Source organism: Oculina patagonica, chromosome 7, assembly GCF_052425735.1.
Source record: "Oculina patagonica isolate OP01 chromosome 7, crgOcupat, whole genome shotgun sequence".
Lineage (NCBI taxonomy): Eukaryota > Metazoa > Cnidaria > Anthozoa > Scleractinia > Oculinidae > Oculina > Oculina patagonica.
Genome location: NC_135764.1, coordinates 7,204,456 through 7,225,251, shown reverse-complemented (window position 1 = coordinate 7,225,251; position 20,796 = coordinate 7,204,456). Strand labels below are relative to the sequence as shown.

The 20,796-nt window shown below is 37.7% G+C and overlaps 1 protein-coding gene across 3 annotated transcripts in view; it reads left to right on the top strand.

The window, feature by feature from the left end:
* Nucleotides 1-13,132, top strand: part of LOC144661375 (uncharacterized) — a 36,338-nt gene extending 23,206 nt beyond the window's left edge. For 2 of the 3 annotated variants that reach the window (XM_078522107.1, XM_078522105.1), the window contains 3 exons: nt 1,704-3,239; nt 4,058-4,457; nt 5,768-5,875. In XM_078522107.1, the coding sequence (XP_078378233.1) occupies nt 1,704-3,239; nt 4,058-4,457; nt 5,768-5,861 (2,030 nt within the window). In that variant the 3' untranslated portion in view covers nt 5,862-5,875. Of the gene's footprint in view, nt 1-1,703; nt 3,240-4,057; nt 4,458-5,767; nt 5,876-10,555; nt 10,604-13,081 lie in introns of those variants that run through there. The other variant, XM_078522106.1, reaches the window with a different exon arrangement.
* The last annotated feature ends 7,664 nt before the right edge of the window (nt 13,133-20,796 follow it).

Sequence of the window (20,796 nt, the reverse complement as noted above, 5' to 3'; positions counted from 1 at the left end):
CTGGGATAGCTTTTGACATTTTAGACTACCGTAGAATCCCACTTTCCTTAGGGATAGTAAAACAGAGAAAACAAGCCAGCAGATTAATGTACTTTTAATGGGTTAACTAAGTGAATTTAATAAGATTTTCAATAGGCGGAAAAATGTGTTCCATTTAAGTGAATTTTCCGCTAAATCGGAAAACCCTATTCCCTTAGTACGTTGGTACGTTCGTAAGAAATTATACTCTTCAAATCTCTTAGTACGTTGGTACGTTCGTAAAAATTATACTCTTCAAATCCCTTAGTACGTTGGTACGTTCGTAAGACAATTATACTCTTCAAATCCCTTAGTACGTTGGTACGTTCGTAAGACAATTATACTCTCCAATTCCCTTAGTACGTTGGTATGTTCGTAAGACAATTATACTCTCCAATTCCCTTAGTACGTTGGTACGTTCGTAAGACAATTATACTCTCCAATTCCCTTAGTACGTTGGTATGTTCGTAAGACAATTATACTCTCCAAATACCTAAGTAAATACCTAAGTACGTTAGTACGTTCCTAAGACCCGTACATTCTACAATTCCTTACATACATTATTATTGACTAATATTCATTGGACGTCTTTTTATTAGTACGTTAGTACGAAACAACAACACCAATCTTTATACGGTGCGATCTGAGTATTATAAATTTATAATTTTATTTCACAAATTCTTAGTACGTTGGTACTATCGTACGAGTCGGTGTAGTTATTCTGTTATAACAAAGTTCCTTTAGTACGTTAGTACGGCACCCGAGTCTTCTTTTCTTCCACTAACGTATTAACTCAGATCAGTGCGGAGCTATTGAGTATTCTCAATCGCTTGACTGTATGTCAGTCGGACATTTACTTTTTGGGAAAAGCATAGTACTTTGTTCAAGCGTACTAACAAAAAAAAAAGTTAAACTCAGTCCTATTGCAGGCACGGTATAATGGGTTCATTCCTCAATAAAATTTAACTTCTTTAACCGTCAGTATGTTTGCATGCTGTGTAATTTATGAAAAACATTGTCAATCTTAATACATACAATTGTTCCAGCTTTAATTAACAGCTTCCAAAGTTAAGTTAAGCTTACCTAAGCTTTTTCTCTCTTGAAAAAAATCATGCTTACATCTTCCGTCTTCAAAACTAAGAGGTAACCTGTTCCTAGGAAGTCTGGTTGTACTTCTTCGCATTTCGCTTCAAAGAAGTGAAGTATTTAAACGTTTTTTTTTTCGGCGAGGGTTTGCATTTCACTTAGGTGGCTTTTGGATTGTATGTTTTGTCCTCATTGCTTTTGTGTTTATTTCTCGTCTTTCACGCTTCTCGATAGTTGGTAACTTCTGTTGTGCTTTTGTACTTTGTATATGGTATGGGAAAAAATGACGTTTTCTTAGAAAATCAGAATGCACTCCAGAAATTGTTGTTTGTAAATTGTTATCGGAGCAAAAACATAAAAACGCGTTTCTTTTTCTTATCCATCGCTGCTTATACATGTGTTATCTTGTTTCTAAACTTTAGAAGAATGATTGGGAGGCAGAAAATCTTGATCAAAGCTTCAAAATTAAGATTATAGCATCCCTCCCTTTTCATTTTAAATGAATTTGCGCCCACTTCGGTGACTATTATTACAATAATAATGTATCATTGAGGAAAATTGCCTTAAAAAATATGTGGCATTTTTTAAATCTTCAATAGGAACAGAAACAGATTTCTTTGCTGGATACCGCGCTTGCCAATGCTTGGAAGGATTTTATCGAACTCATATGTTTGAGAAATGTCACAAATGTGGACAAGGAGGACTGAAATGCCAATATGATTATGCTTCCTTAAAATCTGGTTATTGGTGGGAATGGCGGAACAAGTCACACAAAGATCGCTACAGATATTTCATTGAAAATCTCTTAGAATCTTCGCCAGCATTAGATGCTTCCAGCGTACAGTTCCCTTATTCAATACCGACGCCTTACAGATGTCCTAGAGAAGAATCGTGTAAGGGTGGCTTAGATTCACCCTGTGAGGATGGGTATGAAGGTCCACTATGTGAAGTCTGCAGCTCAGGATACTATAAGCAATTACAAGCGTGCCAACGTTGCCCATCAAAGAGGTGGATGGTGGGACAACTGTCTATAGTTGCAGTCGTTGTATTAATAATCCTTGTACTTTTGATGTGGACAGGCCGGAAAAAGATTACGAAGGACGGAGGGCGCGCTTTGACAGACATGCTGTTGTCCAAACTTAAGATCGTAATTGGCTTTTATCAGGTAACCTATGGTCTGCTGCAAGCGTTCTCCTTCATAAAATGGCCAGACTCATTACAACTTATCGCCAAATATTCAGAAGTATTCCAGATGAATATACTTCAGATTGCACCTGTTGACTGCTTTTTCCCGGGGTTACATGTGGATGCCTTCGGAAGCCTGTTTGCGATAATGGCAGTAAATGCTGCTGTAATTGTCTTTTCGGTTCTTGCGTATGGAGTGTGTAAAATGGTCATATCAAGAAGTCGACGCTTGGAGGAGGTAGAAAAATCGGAAAAAATTTCACAGACGAAAGAACAGGTTTATAAAAATTTGTTTTTCTTATTGTACGTAACGTACCTCAGCACGTGTTCCAAAACGGCCAATGTCCTACCGCTTGCTTGCCGAAAACTTTGCCGAGATGAGAAAGAAGAGATGTGCTACAAGTACATGAAAGCCGATTACAGCATACAGTGCCAAGGTACAAAGTACGACCATTTGCTTATTGGAGCCTACATTTCTATTGCTTATATCATTGCCCTCCCTGTAGTCTCCTTCATCGCCATTTGGAGAAAACAAAAGGGTTTTCAGGGTTCCGGTTATAGCATGGAAATTATATCAGGGTTGCGTTTCCTTTTTGAAAACTACAAGCAGCGTTCGTGGTATTGGGAATTAGTCGAAATTTCTCGCAAAGTTGTCCTTACTTCTGGTCTGATTCTTGTGGGCCAAGAAAGCAGGTCCTACATTGGCTTGGCATGGGTCATCGCCGGGATGTATGGAGTGCTTTTCGCCTGGATCAAACCTATACAAAACACGATCGAGAACAGATTAATGACGATATCCCTTGCTGTTACCGTTATCAACCTTGGTATTGGAGCAGTAAGCAGAATTCCGGCCGAGAACATTCCAGCCTCGATTGACCCGTACTTGGACGCAGTCTTGTTTAAGACTTTAGTACTTGGAGCAAATACGTTGGTGATCGGCTTGGTTCTCGGTAAGACAATGGTCTCGATACTAATGTTCCTTGTTAAATGAAGTTTAAAAGCGGGGTATACGTTAATCCTATTCAGACCAGGGTGGTAACGGAATTTTGCAGCATGGATCCAGCTTAATCTACCAGATGGCGCTAAACGTTCTGATGTTTTAAACGTTATCGCGACAAACGTTGTCTATAGTAATACTACATCTGTGAAGGATCTTTTTATTCATTGTATTATATTTGATGGCTTTATTTGACGTCATAGGAACATACAGAAATCAAATATCGCGTCTGTTTAGAGGTCAAGAAGAAATTTCTGCTTCGTGCGACGAAAGCCTGCAGGATGTGGGATATGATTCCCCTTCCTCGCCGGTCGTTGCATTGAAAACCAAACGAAGCCTGGTCTGAATAGAAAGTTAACAAAGCGATTACACTATAGAAGGACTAACTTCCTGTAATGCAAATCTGATTTGAGATTTCAAAAGAGAAAAGGCTTGTTGTATGATCATGGAGTGAGCAAAAAAATGAACGTTCTAACATCAATTTACATATTTATTTCCACCAAACCATATATTGACTTAAGCTAGCCAGTATAGCAATATTAACTGGCTTATCGTGGTAATTTCCTTTCAATCAATCAATATCGATAAACTTAATTTTTAAATTCGGATTAATGGAGTAGCAAATCCATGCCAGTGTCTCCGATGAAAAAATAATAATATGCAGAAGTAAACGTTGGGTTTGATACTAACCAGCTAAGTTATCCAGAACAGAAACTTCATATGATAGCTTTCGCTTTTCAAACACGTATATTTTTTCTCGTTTGCTTTTAGTTCAGTATGCAGTGTTCTTATATCGTTACCTGAAGACATGGCGACAAAATCCTCATTGGTCATTTTCTTGCTGCCTGGCTTTGCTTCTTCCTCTTAACGATTTCCAAGGAGAAATGTCTGCCTTTGTTGACGAGAATGTTCTTGCAAACCAGCTGCAAACAGAGCAAATTGAAATGCCTACCATACTAACTTCCGTGAAAAACAGTGGAGCTATAGATGTCACCCTTGAGGAAGATGAGCATAGAGATGATAACGAAGTGGAAGGGCAGTGTAACAACTATCAAGCTTCCGCGTACAGCCACACAACAAGCCATCAAGAGACACAAACTGAGATTTGCTCGCTGCTAACAACTCGTTCTATGGTTCAGAAGTTATTGATCAAATCTAACGAGGAGTCTCTGTGAGTGCGTGCATGCAATTAAAAAGTAAAGTCTGTGTCCGAGCCATGAGGCTCATACATCCGGAGCTTATCCCGGTTTCCGTAGCATTAAGCGACTAGGACTATTGCTACTCCCCCCTGGATGGGATGCTAGTCCATCGCAGGGTTACCCCCCAGCAGTAAATTCGCCGGTACCCATTTGTACACCTGGGTGGAGAGAGGCACTGTGAGAGTAAAGTGTCTTGCCCAAGAACACAACGCAGCGCCCCGACCAGGCCTCGAACCCGGGCCGTTCGACTCGGAGTCAAGCGCGCTAACCATTATGCCACCGCTTCCCACTGCACATGCAATTAAGTAAACCGAAAATAATCATTGGTATTTAATTTTAAGGCTAAACACCAGCTCAACAGTTTTGCAGATATATAGCAAAACGTTGATAAATATCTGTTTGGAATGGTGCGCCAATACCTGAATGCAGTTTCCTTATCCTTTTAGCCTGAGCACTTATTTCACTTTACTGGACACAACTTATAATATTGAGATACCCTGCACCTAGTTCCTTTTCCATACCTGCCCTTGCCACGCTGACCGCTCTTAATGGGTGATTTCACTTGCACCTTCCTGCGAACTATTTGTAATTAGTTAGATTTATTTATCTTTATTAAATTTTAGATTTTAGTCTCATACTTTTTATTAGATTTTAGGGTTGCGCCTCACATGGGTACTTTTCCCGTTTGCGTAACCCCATTTGGTGTTTTTTTTTTTTAATTAATTATACTATTAGGGATAGCCAACGAGGCGCATATCCAACAAGGGCGAGTGGAATAATTGTTTTATTAAAAACACCCAAAGAATTGCAACATTTTAGCTCCCTTGACGCGAATCGGCTACTATACTTGTGATCAATGAGCACATATACCATTGCCTGTTAACCAATCAAAATGCAGGAATTGCAATATACGATCGCTAGTTTTCAATAAATACGTATATATGTTTTAACGTTAAAAAAAGAAAAGACTGGAAACTGAATGAAACTAATTTTGCAAATAGCTTAAAAAGAAAAAAAAAGTAACTTCAGCTATCTAAATGTTCTGGTTTAAAGGAATCTATGCATATGATACAGCGAGAACTGTAATTGGGTCTCAGAGCCAGAATATCAAATTGACTATGAAGGTTAGATGGTAACTACAACATAATCCATAACTCGAAGACAATTTCCACCCTAATTGAATTTTATCCTCAAGAAACGATTTCATAATTATCTTGGTTCATGCGGTTGATTTCAAAAGAGGCTGTCAAAATTAAATTCGTTAGTGTGCGTTCTTTTGCAGGTGTCTGCACTCTGGCGATCAGATGACATCCATACAAACTGATGTTTTGTGCCCTACCGATGAGATAGCAGAAACGCAGGAAAAGGATCCATAAAAAAAATGATTCAAGTAGTAGAGTAGCGCTTGTGAACATAGTTTAGAAGATAACGTTAATTAGTGACCGATGTAATCACTGACACAAACTTTTCAAATCCACGTTTTAATATCTTAAAATCTGAGTTAAGCACTGGAGTGTATTAAAACCAAAATTTTGTTACAAACTTAACCTACCTAAACATAACGTAGTTTTGCAGAGGCTTAAGGTAATTCTTCAGAAATAAAAGTGATCACAGATTTTTAATGTTCTACTGAACTGTGCTGCCGATGAGTAGCGCTTGTGCACATAGTTAAGAGACCGATATAATCACTGAGACAAACTAACTGTCTTTTCAAATCCAGTTTTAATATCTTAAAATCTGAGAATAGCACTGGAGTATATTTAATCCAAATTTTATTAGAAATTAAACCTAGCCAAGCTTAACGTAGGTTTTTCAGAAGCTTAAGATCTTAAGGTGATTTATTTTCAACCAAAATTATATTTGAGGAAAAATTAAAAGCGTTATTTCCTTCCTTTTATTTTCTTGTATTTAGTGCTTCTAAACTTGTAGCGGACTCCCCCCCCCCCCCCCCCCCTACTTCGCGTGAAGCAGTCGTTATTTTAGTTGGTCAGCCTTTCGAAATTCATTGCTTCTGCATAATTTTCATAAATTGCGTTTTGCAAATAACAGTAACATTTACCTTTTGAGATCATTATCTCATTGTTTGAGACATTTTTTTATTATGTTTGAGTCAGTTTTATTGGTTTTCTATCAGCGAAGCGCAAAAGTTACAAGCCTTTGAGTAAACAACTTTGTGCAACAACTGCTAAAGAATAATCCATTGTTCATTCTCAGTTATTATTTAGGTAATAATTTTTTACACCCACGCTTCAAATGCATTCTTATCGACATAAAAGAAAGAATATCCTAATTGTAAGAAGATAAAAAGCGTTCTCTGTCAAAATATTTAAAAAGTATGAGCTTTCGACAGCCAGACTGCTGTCTTCGACGGATAAAAATGAAGTGTTATCCGTCGAAGACAGCAGTCTGGCTGTCGAAAGCTCATAATTTTTAAATATTTTGCCAGAGAACGCTTTTTATCTTTTTTACAATGAATCCTGGTATCGGATCTTCAATATTTTTAAATATCCTAATTGTTTCATATTGTTGTAGGCCGGTTATTTCAGTCTTTAATAACAACTCTCTCCAAGCAACTGAGTTCAACCCTACATGCCGCAAACGTGAGAGGAGTTAATTGAAGTGCTCATGCTGCTGTTCGCAAATATGTAGAAAGAAAAAGAAGGCAGCGCTGTTGGGATTTACCTTTCATCTAATCGGTTGCAGGCGTTGGTAAATGCGAGCAACTGTTAACAGACGAAATCAAAAATCGTACTTTATAATAGTACTTAAAAGTACTTTATTGATACTTAATTCCACAGGTGCTAAATGTTGCAATTTTGACGAGGCAGAACTGGTGTTTATTTTCGATTTGGACAAAACATTCGTTACAAACATTGAAAATATGTCAAAAAACGTTAAAAAAAATACGTTTGCGGGTCATCATTTCGGTTAACCTTAAATGTACTCAAGTAAGCCTGCTGGTTAAAAGCTCTTTTAATTTGTATGAGAAATACAAATATATTTAACTTAAAATTGAAAGATAATGGTTGCTCTTGGTGCGTGCGAGTCCGCCCCTTCCTTTTTTTTTGTCTGTGTAACATTATCTTTTTTCCTATTTTCTTTTTCTAAGTGTTTAGTGCAATTATTGCATTTAGCTGAGCGTTCAAGTCCTGACAACTCCATTTCAAGTTCGTAGTCTGGGTTTATAAGTTTCGTCTGTGTCAGATTGCGAATTTCTTCGCGAAAACGAAGACTTAAAGACCTTGATTTTCACTTGTTTCTTCAAAAAAATGTCTTTTAATCGTTAACGGACAAAAAACATTGCCTCGAAGAAGAGCGTATAGCAGACGCCATTTCCTTTGTTTGGTCAACCATGCGTGAATATAAAAGGACATGGGAAAACGAGCCTGCAATGTCGTATACGTTCTGACAACGTGGTGAAAAGAAAAAAATTCGCGTACTGCGTGGTATTTGTAAGACTAAAAAAAAATAAAAATAAGGTTCTTACTAAATGAGTTTTGAGTCCCTTTCGAAAAAAATTAATCTTACATATGTTTCGGGCTCAGCAGTTCTTTTTCTTCCACTTAAGAAGAGTTCTGACAACGTGACGGTCAGCAGTTATTCCCATGAAAAATCTTACGGACTTACTAACAGACCCTATAGCAAAGTACGGTTACTGACGTAACCACAAAATTGAGAAAAGTTCCATTTTTAAACAGCATCGAGCATTCGATTATTGTGCTGCAATCTTGAAAACAGATAAAGCCGATTTCTACACTTATAGAAAAATATTATTCAAACAAAAATTTATCGCGCAATGTAAGAAGTGGCCTGAAATAAATTGCTTCTACATTATTTTCATAAATTCTTGTTTTCCAATATCAGTAACATTTACCTTTAGAGATTATTATCTCACTGTTTTACACATTTTCATTGCGTTTGAGTCAGTGCTGTTGGTTTTCTGAAAGGTAAACTCGAAATTTACAAGCTTTTGACCTAAACAGGATGATTCATTGTTTATTCTCACTTACAAGGTATTAACCCATTGGCATCGATTCGGGTCAAAACCGGCCGTGATGATCGTTACTTTGGTAACTAATTAGCCGGTCATTTCAATCGTAAAAAAAACTCTCTCCACACAAATGACTTTAACTCTGCATGCCGCATGCATGAGATGAGTTATTTGGAGCAATCATGCTGCTGCCTGCAAATGCGATGAAAGGAAAAAAGACAGCGACGTGGTGATTAACTTTTCAGTGCACCTATTCGTTGTTTTAGGAGCTAGTAAACGTGATCATCTATTGACAGAAGAAAATAAACATCATATTCCAGGTAAAAAAAGCGTAATTTCCTTCCTTCTAATTTCTAATATTTAGTTGTCTTGGTATTGCCACAACTGGACTGAGAAGAGCGATATTAATTACTTCCTTGCGTGAAGCAGTCGTTATTCTGAGTTAAACAGCCTATCTTTTAATAAACTGTAAAAATATTAACTGGAACCTAGCCAGAATGGGCACAATTCTTAAAAAAACTGAAAAGTTCCATGCCTGAACATTTTTTTTAGAACACCGAGCTTTTGATTGCTGAGCTACAATTTTGGAAGTTTTTTGCCACACTTGTAAATGAATCATGATCGTATGTTTCAGTTGAAGAAGTGACCTGAAATAAATCGCTTCGACATTATTTATTTTCATAAATTCTTGTTTCGCAAATGTCGGTAACATTCACATTTTGAGACCATTATCTCACTGGTTTGCAGGTTTATGGAATTTTAATGGCATTTTTTCGATAGTGATTTTTCCAAAGTGAAGCTCGAGCTTTGTAATAAACAGCTTTGTTAAAAAAGCCAAAGGATACTTTTAAAATTGTTCTTTCTCAGTTGCAATCTTTTAATCTTTCACAGCTACAGCTGCTATCTTGTCGACATAAAAGAAAAAAAATATTCTTTACCTTTGAAAGATCCGTGTTTTATTTTAATCGGCCAGTTATTTCAGTCGTTGATAAAAATCTCTCCCCAAGAAACTGAGTTCCATAATTAATATACTGCTTGGAGAACTCCACACGTCACATGCGTAAGATGAGTTAATTAGAGCGCTCGTGCTGCTGTCCGCACAAATTATAATTAAAAAAAGAAAAAAAAGAAAAGACAGCTGCTTTGGGCTTAACTTTTTAGGGAATCAATTTATCGTTGCTGACTTCTGTAAACACGATCAGCTGTTAACAGACGAAAAAGAATCATTTTTAAGGTAAAAAAGCCGAATTTTCTTCATTTTATTTTGGTTTTTTTAGTCCTACTGGTATTGGCACAACTAGACTTAGAAGAGCGATATTAAGAACGTTCACTTTCTTGTAGCGCAGCTAACATTCTTCCCGTTAAGCAGTCGTTAATTTGAGTTGAACAGCCTTTTCTCCAATATACTGTTAAAAGATAGTATTTGCGGCCCAGCCACGGTGGGCATAGCAATTTAAAATGTTAAAAAGTTTCATTTCGAAACAGTTTTGAAGCACCGAATGTTCGATTGCCGAGCTGCAATCTTTAAAGACAGGTAAGGCCGATTTCTACATTTATAGATAAATATTATTCAAACATAGATCAATGACTCAATGTAAAACGTGGCCTGGCATCAATTACTTTTACATCATTTTCATAAATTCTTGTTTTACAAATGGCAGTTACATTTACCTTTTAAGGTAATTATCTCATTTTTTTACGCAATTTTTAATTTTATTGCTTTTGAGTCAGTTCTGTTGGTTTTCTGAAAGCAAAACTCGAAAGTTACAAGCTATTGACTAAACAGCTTTGTGAAACAACCACTAAGGAGTAATTCATTGTTTATCCACCCACGCTACAGTTGTTTTCTTTATAGAAAGAAAATCGCGATTATTCCATATTTTTGTCAAAAAGCCGGTTATTTAAATCATAATAAAAACTTTCGCCAAGCAAATGAGTTCAACTCTACATGTCGCATACTTGAAATGAGTTAATTGGAGTGCTCATGCTGCTGCCCGCAGACGTGTAAAAATTTAAAATAAAAATGACAGCGGCGTAGGGATTAACTTTCAATGTATCTATTCGTTGTTTTATGCGCAGGTAAACGTCACCATATGTTGACAGACGAAAACAAATATCATACTTCAGGTAAAATAAGCATTATTATTACGCCTTTTAGTATAATTTCAGAGGTGATTATAAGAATTGAAGCATTCTGATTGGTCTAGAAGCTCGGCTTATGAGGCTTTAGAATATAGCCGCTGTATACGAGCGATGGAATTCTAGCGGGCATTATTTTTAGTAGAACATAGCTGAAAACTATAGAAGCCCGGTACCCCGGATGTGCGAATTGTTTGTCGAATTTCGCTGAACGACTTCGTCGACTTCGCCTCCATTCTCTTGTTTTGTTGTTTAAATAATGCTTTAAAGCAGCAAGTTTTTATCAGAAACGTTTTACCTGCTTAAATGGAACTAAGACAGTGCTAAAGGAAGCGACAGATGAAGAAAGAATCGTTGAAATTTGTTGTTTTCCTTTGCAGTTGTATACGCCACTATTTTGCCGTGAATTGCCCGAAATTGATTGGAAATTATTTAGCAAAACAAGCCGGACTGTCGAAACGCTTTGAGATAAGAAACATTTTTTAGCCACAATCTGAAGACAGAACACTCCACTTTTGTTCTTTTTAAATCGAAATAAGAGGCGAATTTGAAAAACTTGCTGCGAAACGAACGCCTGAAAAATTTTCATTTGAATGAAATTGAAGTAGGCTTAACCAAACTTGAATGCGTACATATTTCAACTACATTTGTCGGCTTTGTGAGAATCTTTTGGTAGTTGGAGAAAGGACTATATAAATAGGATATATGAATTAAATGGTATCTTGGTTTATTTATAAGGAAGCCGCCAAAGAAAAGAATAAACTAAACTTTCACTTTTACCAATGTTGCATGCGTTTGTAAATGCCGTGAGCGGCCGTGAGTCTTGTAAGTTCTGTGCTCTTTTTAATGCTATATTCTAAACCCACCAGAAGATGGTTTTCCTATGTCCTATAAGAAAATAATGCACTTTTGAGGTCTAGAAAAGCAGCTGAATGCCCTCGCCTGATGGCTCGGGCATCCACTAGCAGCTTTTATAGACCTCAAGCGTGCATTATTTTCTTATAGAACATGAAAAACCATCTTCTAGTAGGTAAATAATCACCCCGCTCGAGGTGGTTACTTAGCCACGCCACCTTTGACATCCAGGGAAGTAATCATGGCCGCTTTCGCTGAATGAAAATTTCGTTGATTTGAAAGAAACCAGTCCAAGTCCTGGATATTTTAAACATTAGGAATTTATCAAATTAACTACCAAGACTTTTAGACCGAAAATATTTTCAAGAGATGGTTCTCAAGAAATGAAATGCTAGAAATGATCGTAAACACGGCGGTTTTGGCGATCGATGAGAAACTCAGTCAGATCGATTGAGCAAACATTATTTAGTTATCTTCTCACCGGAGCTACTCATTTTTAGAGGATTCGCACATTCGCTTAGAAGTCATCCACAATCATACAAAGGTACCGGACATCTATCTTTCCAGTGAAGAAATTATTCTACATTACACGAGCGTGGGACAAAGGATATCTTTCTCATTGTGTTTGTTTTGTTCCGTTTTATTGCTTTAACTAAATAAATTCTGATTGCAATCGATGATTTAAACTGGTTTACACCGTATGCAAGCGAACACTTGTGTTTGCTGTTTTCTTGTTTGCTTTCGTTATTTTTTTAAATTCTTGATGATCACCTCTAAAAATTATACTAAAACAATTATTTGCCTCAGGCTCAGTGATTATTGTTGAATAATCCCTTCGACTTCGTCTCGGGGATTATTCAACAATAATCACTTCGCCTTCGGCGAAAAATTGTTAAATATTTAGTAGTCCGGCATTGCCACAACTAGACGGAGATGAGAGATATTACTTAGAGAGATATACTGGTAAAATATATGTGTGGCCAGTTTACGATGGGCACAATTATTACAAATGAGAAAAGTTCAATTTCTAAACAGTTTAAGACACCGAGCTTTCGTGCTGAGCTACAATCTTGAAAGCTAGGTAATTCCGATTTTACTTTTGTAAATAAATATTGTAAAATTAATTAACTATTCATAGGAATGCAAACCAATCTTAGCACAGTATTCAGATCACATGTACACGACTTTGTACAAAAAAAATTTTTAAAAAACACAACAAAAATATAATTATCAAAATGTGATACTTAAATTTTATCGTTTTTCATTAATCGTCGTTTTACAAATGTCAGTTACATAAATTTAACATTTTGAGATCATTATCTCAGTGTTTTATAGATTTTCTCATTAAGTTGAAGTCAGGTTTGGCGCTTTTTCGAAAGCTCGAAACTCGAAAGCTAGCAGGTTTTGACTAAAAAGAAAAAAAAAAAAAAAAAAAAAAAAAAAACAGGAAAAAAAGCCAGAATAGAATTCATTGTTCATTCTCAGTTGCAAAGTAAAAATAAAAAGTTTTCTCAGTCACTGTAACCACACTTACTTTCTTGTTGACATAACCACGTAATGCTTTGTACTGTGTTGACTGAATTGTTTTATGAAACTTGACTCCGTTTACAGGGATGTAAGTGCAATGCAGGCACTATTTGCATAATGGCAACCATTTCCTTGTTAATCGTATTGATGTGGATTAAAAAAGATGGTACCCTTGCTCAACCAGGTGGGTACGCATCTTTATCTACTAATTAACGCAGCACTTCTAACTGCTATTTGGAATTTAACAATCACTAATATAGCCGAGTGGACTCAACTGTAAGAATTCCTAAGATTAGCTAACAGATGTTACAAAAACGGGAGAGGGTGAAAAGAGAAATATACCAGGTATAGAATAGTTACCCACTTACACAATAGGCCATAATATCGCTAACGGTTTATCTTATTGATCTCTTGACTTTTCACGAATACTGGCACACTCAGCGGTACGGTTAAACCCAGAGATGGTAATTACAAGCAAGTTATAACTTTAGCCTTCTGTACTGTAAGTCGGCACACCCAGGGGCATGAGGTAGGGGGGAAAGCAAGATGCGCGAAATTTGGCTACGGCGAGATTAAATTAGAGTGCAGCTGAGTGCAGTGGCATGTCAAGTTTTTTAGAGAGCTTGTTAGATTCGCAGCACTAGACATCAACTGCTTGGACCTTTAAAAGAATGTTTCTCAGGAAGCTCCTTAATATTGCAGGCGGTTCATCATACAGCTATTTGTTTGGTGTGTTGCTTTCCGTTATGAAAGTAACTATATGCAGAATATATGGTCGTGCATGCAATTATTTCATTGCAATCACAGTATTGAATTAAATTGAAGTATCATAATCTGATTGGTCACATCGCTGACTGTTGACAGCTGAGCAATGGACATTGACAGATACAAGCAACTCCACGTCATGCTTAACAAATTTGCATAACTTCTCAACGAACGCTTGTTGTGATTGTGTCCGTGCACGGCGCAGAGTTCACAAACGTGGTAATCGAATCATCTTTAAAATATTTTCAGCGGATCTCTAATTAAAAAGATAAGTAGAAGCTATGCCTGCAAACTGTGGCTCAAAAGCGCAATGTTTGGTTTTCTGCATTGAAACGTTGTAAGAAGTTGAAAATAATTGTTTCGCTAAAAACTGTGATAACCAATTTCTTCGTTGAAACGAAAAACGAAATGAAAATTATTTGTTTTCGCCGAAAATTGCTGTAAAATTTGCATCATAAGCGTTAAACAACAACAATTGCAATAGACATTAAAATTTGTTAAATGGAGTAAAAAGAACGTGCGCAAACGTATTTTCAATAATTTTTAGTGCCAACTATATTATTCAGTGTTTTTATACGATATACTGCTTGCCTTTAGAACCAGCGGATGATTGCTTCACAAATCCTGTAGGAATATCTGATCAAGCCAAAATTCCTGATAATCACATGACAGCTTCTTCTCAATATGGTGATGGTTACCAGCCCGCTTACGGTCGACTCTACGGGGACAGAGGCGATGGCTGGTGTGCCAGAAAAGCTAAGAAGAAATACGATTGGCTGCAGGTTGATCTTGCTACAATTTTTCAAGTGTGTGGTGTTGCTACCCAGGGGGACAGAAATGGCAATGAATGGGTTACAGACTTCAAGATGTCTTACTCATTGAATGGAAACGGCTGGACGCCTTATAAAGATGTAAATGGCGCAGAAGTGGTGAGAGGTTACACCAATTAACTTTAATATTTTTTATTGCTATTGCAGGTCACAAGATTAATTTTAAATATATAGAAAATCAAAACAGTGCGATGATAATATATCTCAAAAATCGATGCCACTTATACAAGCAACACGTCATGTTATATATAACAATTTTTTTATTTGTTGTTGTTTTTTTTTTTATCGTTGAAAGGAGTTTCACAGGCAAGGTAACAGCCACATAGTTGACCAACACAAATTGCCAGTCCCTGTGTCTGCAAGATACTTCCGCTTTCATCCAACCAAGCAACATAATAGGAACTGTCTTAGAGTGGAGTTGTATAGCGGTACGCGTGAGTTTTTCTTTCGTTTATCAGTTGGACTATTGGCAGTAACGAAACGTTGTTCCGTGTTATCTAAGAAAATGCTAAACATTTGCTCGCCTGATACTGCCCTGATGTCTGGTCAGGATCGATTCAGTTAATAATTATACCATACCATTATTTTTCTCTTATAAAACCGTCAATATCCTACAGCACAACCGTCCACACCAGGTAAAAGAATAAATGCAGGTATACTGTACAGAAAAAAAAAACATTATATGTAAATACAGGCACATTAGAAAAAAATCACATGTACATTCAATGCTGTCCTTCTTATAAACACAGCATTAATGGGTTTCCCTTCATAGAGTTTAAACAAATAAAAAATTTTATTATTCTTATTATTATAAACAAAGGAAAGAAAACTATAGTTAAGTGGTTCTAACAAGTATAGAACTGTCTTGAGAGAAGTGAAAATAGCTTTCGCCTGTAAGAAAGATTTTTAGACGGAAGTATTGGACGTCTTACTATTCCACACTTCCGTATCCTTTATTTATCAATGCTTAAATTAACCTTTGAAATAAATGTGTATTTTAAATTAATTATTGGACGACTCTTGCGTATTTTTTTTTCCTTTTTTTGACAGATTCACCAAAAGTCGTGTCACCAGATTCTGTTGTGCGATCTTTACCAGGTTACCGACTTTCCTGTAAAGCCACTGGAATTCCTCCCGTTTACACGGCAATAGTAAGGAACTCATCAGTACTGGTGAAAACAACAACACCTGCGAGCATAACATTAAAATATGAAGGAAACTACACTTGCGTGGCTACTAACAAGTATGGAAGTGACGTGAGGGAGTTTTCAGTAATTTTCACAGGTAATTTTAAAACAGCTATAAGAAACAATCAGCCATATGCCCGAAAAGAACAAAGGTCGATATTTTAACTTACTACTCTTAGATTGATGATAGCTAGGTAAGGTAAGGTAAGGTGAGGTGAGGTGAGGTGAGGTGAGGTGAGGTGAGGTGAGGTGAGGTGAGGTGAGGTGAGGTGAGGTGAGGTGAGGTGAGGTGAGGTGAGGTGAGGTGAGGTGAGGTGAGGTGAGGTGAGGTGAGGTGAGGTGAGGTGAGGTGAGGTGAGGTGAGGTGAGGTGAGGTGAGGTGAGGTAAGGTAAGGTAAGGTAAGGTAAGGTAATGTAAGGTAAGGTAAGGTAAGGTAAGGTAAGGTAAGGTAAGGTAAGGTAAGGTAAGGTAAGGTAAGGTAAGGTAAGGTAATGTAAGGTGAGGTGAGGTGAGGTAAGGTGAGGTGAGGTGGTTAGGTGCTCACCACCAGGTGATCGTACTTGGATTGTACTCACGTGAGTACAATCCAAGTACGATCCAGTACTCACTAATGATTTTCTACCTGATATGAATAGCCTTTTATTGAATCGTAGGGATACTCCTCTATAATGCCCTCGTATTGTCCTGTAGTCAACTGTCCTCTCCATTCTCTCTGGTTAACATTTCAAATAGAAGTTTAACAATAACTGAGCAAATTCGAGCGCACTTATTGGCCTATTTTTATTGACAATAAGAGTATGGACGCATAATACCCGTTGCTGACGCACTCAGCGAAGGTTATGTCAAACTGTTCAGCACTGATTTAGCGCTGCATTCTTGATGAGGCGAGAATTATACCAGAAAACTCATATTCTTCAATGAGGGTATTATCTGCAATTTATCGGTTAAAACTTAAGAAACCATTGCTACCTGAGAGCGAAAAGATTAGGACGTTTAGTGACGATTCAGATCTGAAAAGCGGGAATGTGTGCTGTCAATAAAATTAAAAAGCTGGACGGAGTTTTAGCGGATTATTTTGTAAACACTTTCCACTGGATAAAACTTTGGTTGAACAATTCAAATTTTCCACTGTATTTCCGGCGGTATTCTTGCCAAAATTTTAATTTACGAGCCTATGATTGAATTGTAGCGACGAAATTTAGATTCCGCTGCCGTCTGGCAATCGCATCTTCCTCGTGTATTCCTTTCCTTCGTTTTAAAATCAGTTTTGGCCGTTTTCATTATTGTAAAAACAAACGATGACATCAAGCTTTTATGCGTCTGTCCTGTTATCGATGATAAATTTCGTCATAACATTGTCAAAGCTTTTTGCTAGATTGTGGACCTCAATGCACCTCAATGGACCTCAATGCACTTGTTTGTTCGGGATTAACATCACCAGCAGTCATCACTGAATGTGCACCAAAGAGCACTGTAGAGTTGTAAGTCGTAATAGGTCGGCATTTTACGTCTTTTGGTGGTATAGGTGACTGTATAGATAGGTATAGGTAAATCTTTACTATTCATAACGGTACAGGTAAAGGTTAACGTATGGATACAGGTGAATTATTACTATTCATAACGGTATAGATATATGTTTATTACTGATACGTAAAGTGGATAGGTTATAGGTATAGGCATGGTAATGAGCCTCACGTCTACACAAAAGAAACAATAGCCTTGCCTAAGGTTTCCCGTTCTATACCCACAATGATTGGTCCTCGTCAGGATTTGTGTTGCTCGTGGGAATAAAACAGCGCAAAATTTGAAAGCATTCATTCCACTATTTGATATCAAGGAAAACTTAATTAACGGCAGTGCAAAGGATCTGTGTCGGTTGAAGTGATCAAATCCGTCACGGGAATACCTTACATTAGGTGTGTTGACTGGAAGCAATATCCCTTCTTTTGCCGTGAAGATTACATACATGAATACCAACAGTGCCTAAGAGACTTTATGATATACCTTGCAACAAAGTAGACGAATGTGGACAGTTGCTTTACTGCAGACACATGGGTGTTGCAATTTTGAAAATCTCAAGATCTTAAAAAAAATACGTTCCGACCATACTTCGATCTTCTGCCGAAAGAAGGAAATGTGTAGATTTTTCAAATGGGGCGATGAGATAGCTGTTTATGTTTCTAAAAGATCATCATCAAGATATTGTCCTAAAGATAAAGTCTCGCAATAAATGGACATGCAGGGGGGGGGGGGGGGGGGAGAGAAGGTCGGCACTTTTCTTTGTAGACATAGCGGTGCCTGGAAACGGTGCGAGTCCATATCAATCAAGCCGTTGCTTGATTTAAATATCAATGACTGCATGCGTGTGAAATGCGAATAGGCGGTGTTTGCGTTTGATGTTTCACGCCACTGATTTCTCACACGTCACTGAGAATGTTTTGGCGGCGTGGAATACCAAGCGAAAAATTGGTCACGTTTGACATTTAACAACCAAAAAATGGTAAATCATTTCAGAATCATTGGAGTTAGTTTTAATTGGTTTAATTCGCAAGCCCTACTTTTCCCAGACTGGACACCGTTATCACTGTTTGTTGTTGTGATGTCCGGCAAACTTCAAAAGAACAAACAAAATGCAAATAGCTATTGTGTTTTGTGCACGGTCAAGACCAAGACATGCGAACTAGACAATGACTTTGCCAAGTTATTCACTATGCCCTTAGCAACCATTCGATAGCTACTGCGCACATTCGGTTTCCCGCCACCGCTATGTCCCCTTTTTCGGTCGTGTAACAAAGGGAGTTTCTTCCCCCCCCCCCCACCTCCCCCCCCCCCCTGCATGAGAGCGATGTGGGGCCGATGTGTGGCCAAAGTGAGGTAAAGATGCTTGTAAGTTCCGGTGCTTGAGCTTGGCAAACCCGTCTTAACCAATAGCTATAAAAGAAGCCCACTGTTGCTCGCAGTTTAGTCTGTTTTTAGTGCTTGCACATTTCAGATCAGAATGTACATCAATTATTTTTCTTTGTTCGTGAGCGGGCGGTATTCTACAAATCCTGCGATCTGATTGGTTCCGGGAGCGGGCGGTATTCTCCAATCCGGCCCGCTCACAGCGGGCGGTATCCGTTGCGAGATGAATCGTCGAGTGAATTTTCCGCGCGAAATCATTTTGCAACGTTGTACGAACGAATACATGAAAGATTTGCTCTGCAAAATCGAAAGAGCTGCTCACCAACCGTTGTAAATGCGAAAAGACAAAATAGAAGTGGAATTAAAGGCCTCGAATTTCTTCTAAAGGCGAGTATTCATTTCTTGATCGACAAAATCGAGTTCTAGTTTCGTAGTTTGTGGTTGTTTGTAATATCGCAATCATTTTCACGCCATTACGGTAAGCTGCACAGGTTTTAAACTTCAACTTTAAGTAAAAACTGTCTTTTTATCGGCCACTTTTTGCCAAAACAAAACTTTAGTTGCTATCATTCAAGAAAATGAGATTCTTAATTGCAAAACAGCCAAAATAATTCTCGCAATATTGTGCCGTACGTCCAAACTACGCATCTTATTCCGTTTCACTTTCGCACTGTTTATCACAAAGAAACTCTGCTGGGAATCAACGTAGAGTTTATTAATTCGTTAAAAACAAGTATGTATAGCTGTACCGAAACTGTCTTTCAGTCAGATAATATTTTTTAGTCCGAGAATTACTATCCTACGAACACAGTTCCTTTCACTAACATTCATCGGGAAGCCGAAATCGATTTAAAAGTGTTCAGTTTTGTCAATGATATAAATGCTTTAGCTTGATTTTACATTTACATGTATGCCTTATTTACTACTTCAATTTTTTTTGTTGAATCTCTTGAGTGTCAATTTAATATGCTAAACCTTTCTGTTAGTTCGGTTCATTCCGAATTGAATAACAAACATTCAGCATTTTACACTCTTGCTATTCCGTCGATCGACACAACATTGAAATGACGCGCGTATACAAACAAAGATTTTGTGACACAATCTTCCTAGGTTTCTTTTAAAAACAAAAAAAAGTAGGAAAAAAATAAAAACGTTATTCACCAGCCTTGGTCGGTCCGTATTGGGAAAAACTGTGCCCTCGGTCTTGGATCCAAGACCTCGGGCACAGTTTTTTCCAATACGGACCTCCCGGCTGGTGAATAACCTATATGTATTAAATAGATTTAGCCAGGCCTAAAAGCGAAGCTTCCCGGTAATTTACTTGCCCTTTTTTAAATAAATGAATTCACTGTAACCTGTAACCTGTGCGATGCAGGATATGTCGGTTATACTCGCGGCCACCTCCACGAACGCGTTGATGGACACAAACAAAAATCGTCGTCAATTTGTAAACACTACCTTAGCGAACATAATTCGAACGTACCACCTTGTCTTTTAGAACAATTTCACGTGCTTACCAAATGTACTAACAAGTTTGATTGCCTAATCAAGGAGATGCTTTGCATAAGACAACTTAAACCATCCCTAAACGTGCAAATGGACTCGATTCGCGCAAAGGTGTTCACTTGAAGAATTTGTGATCCTTTGTTATTATGTTAATTCGTAGAGACTATAGAAACTGATATCGCATTATTTATTCACTTTGCCTTGAGAATGGTGTCACGATGACGCCGAAACGTCGGCTTTTAACGTTAATCTTTGCTTGTTTATGCTTTAAGAAATCATTATTGATCAATTCACTGAAAACAGGCATAAAAAATAGTTAAGGAGCCCGCAATCCAAAAGAAAAACCATTTTTCGGTCAGTGGTCAACTTTATAAAAACGCGTTTCCTCCATGAGTTATACACCTGAGCCCGCGATATGGTCACGTGATACTTGTCAGCGGATACCTTGTATTGCAAGCTGTCAATTGACTATAACGTGGATGCCCAGTAACAAATAAGTGAGGGTTTATCTATTTCTGAAGTGCGCGACACCGTACCTACGCCGTAGGGACGCGCCCGCGAGCCATGCCCCCATGATGATCATGAAAACTCATGTTCAAAATGACT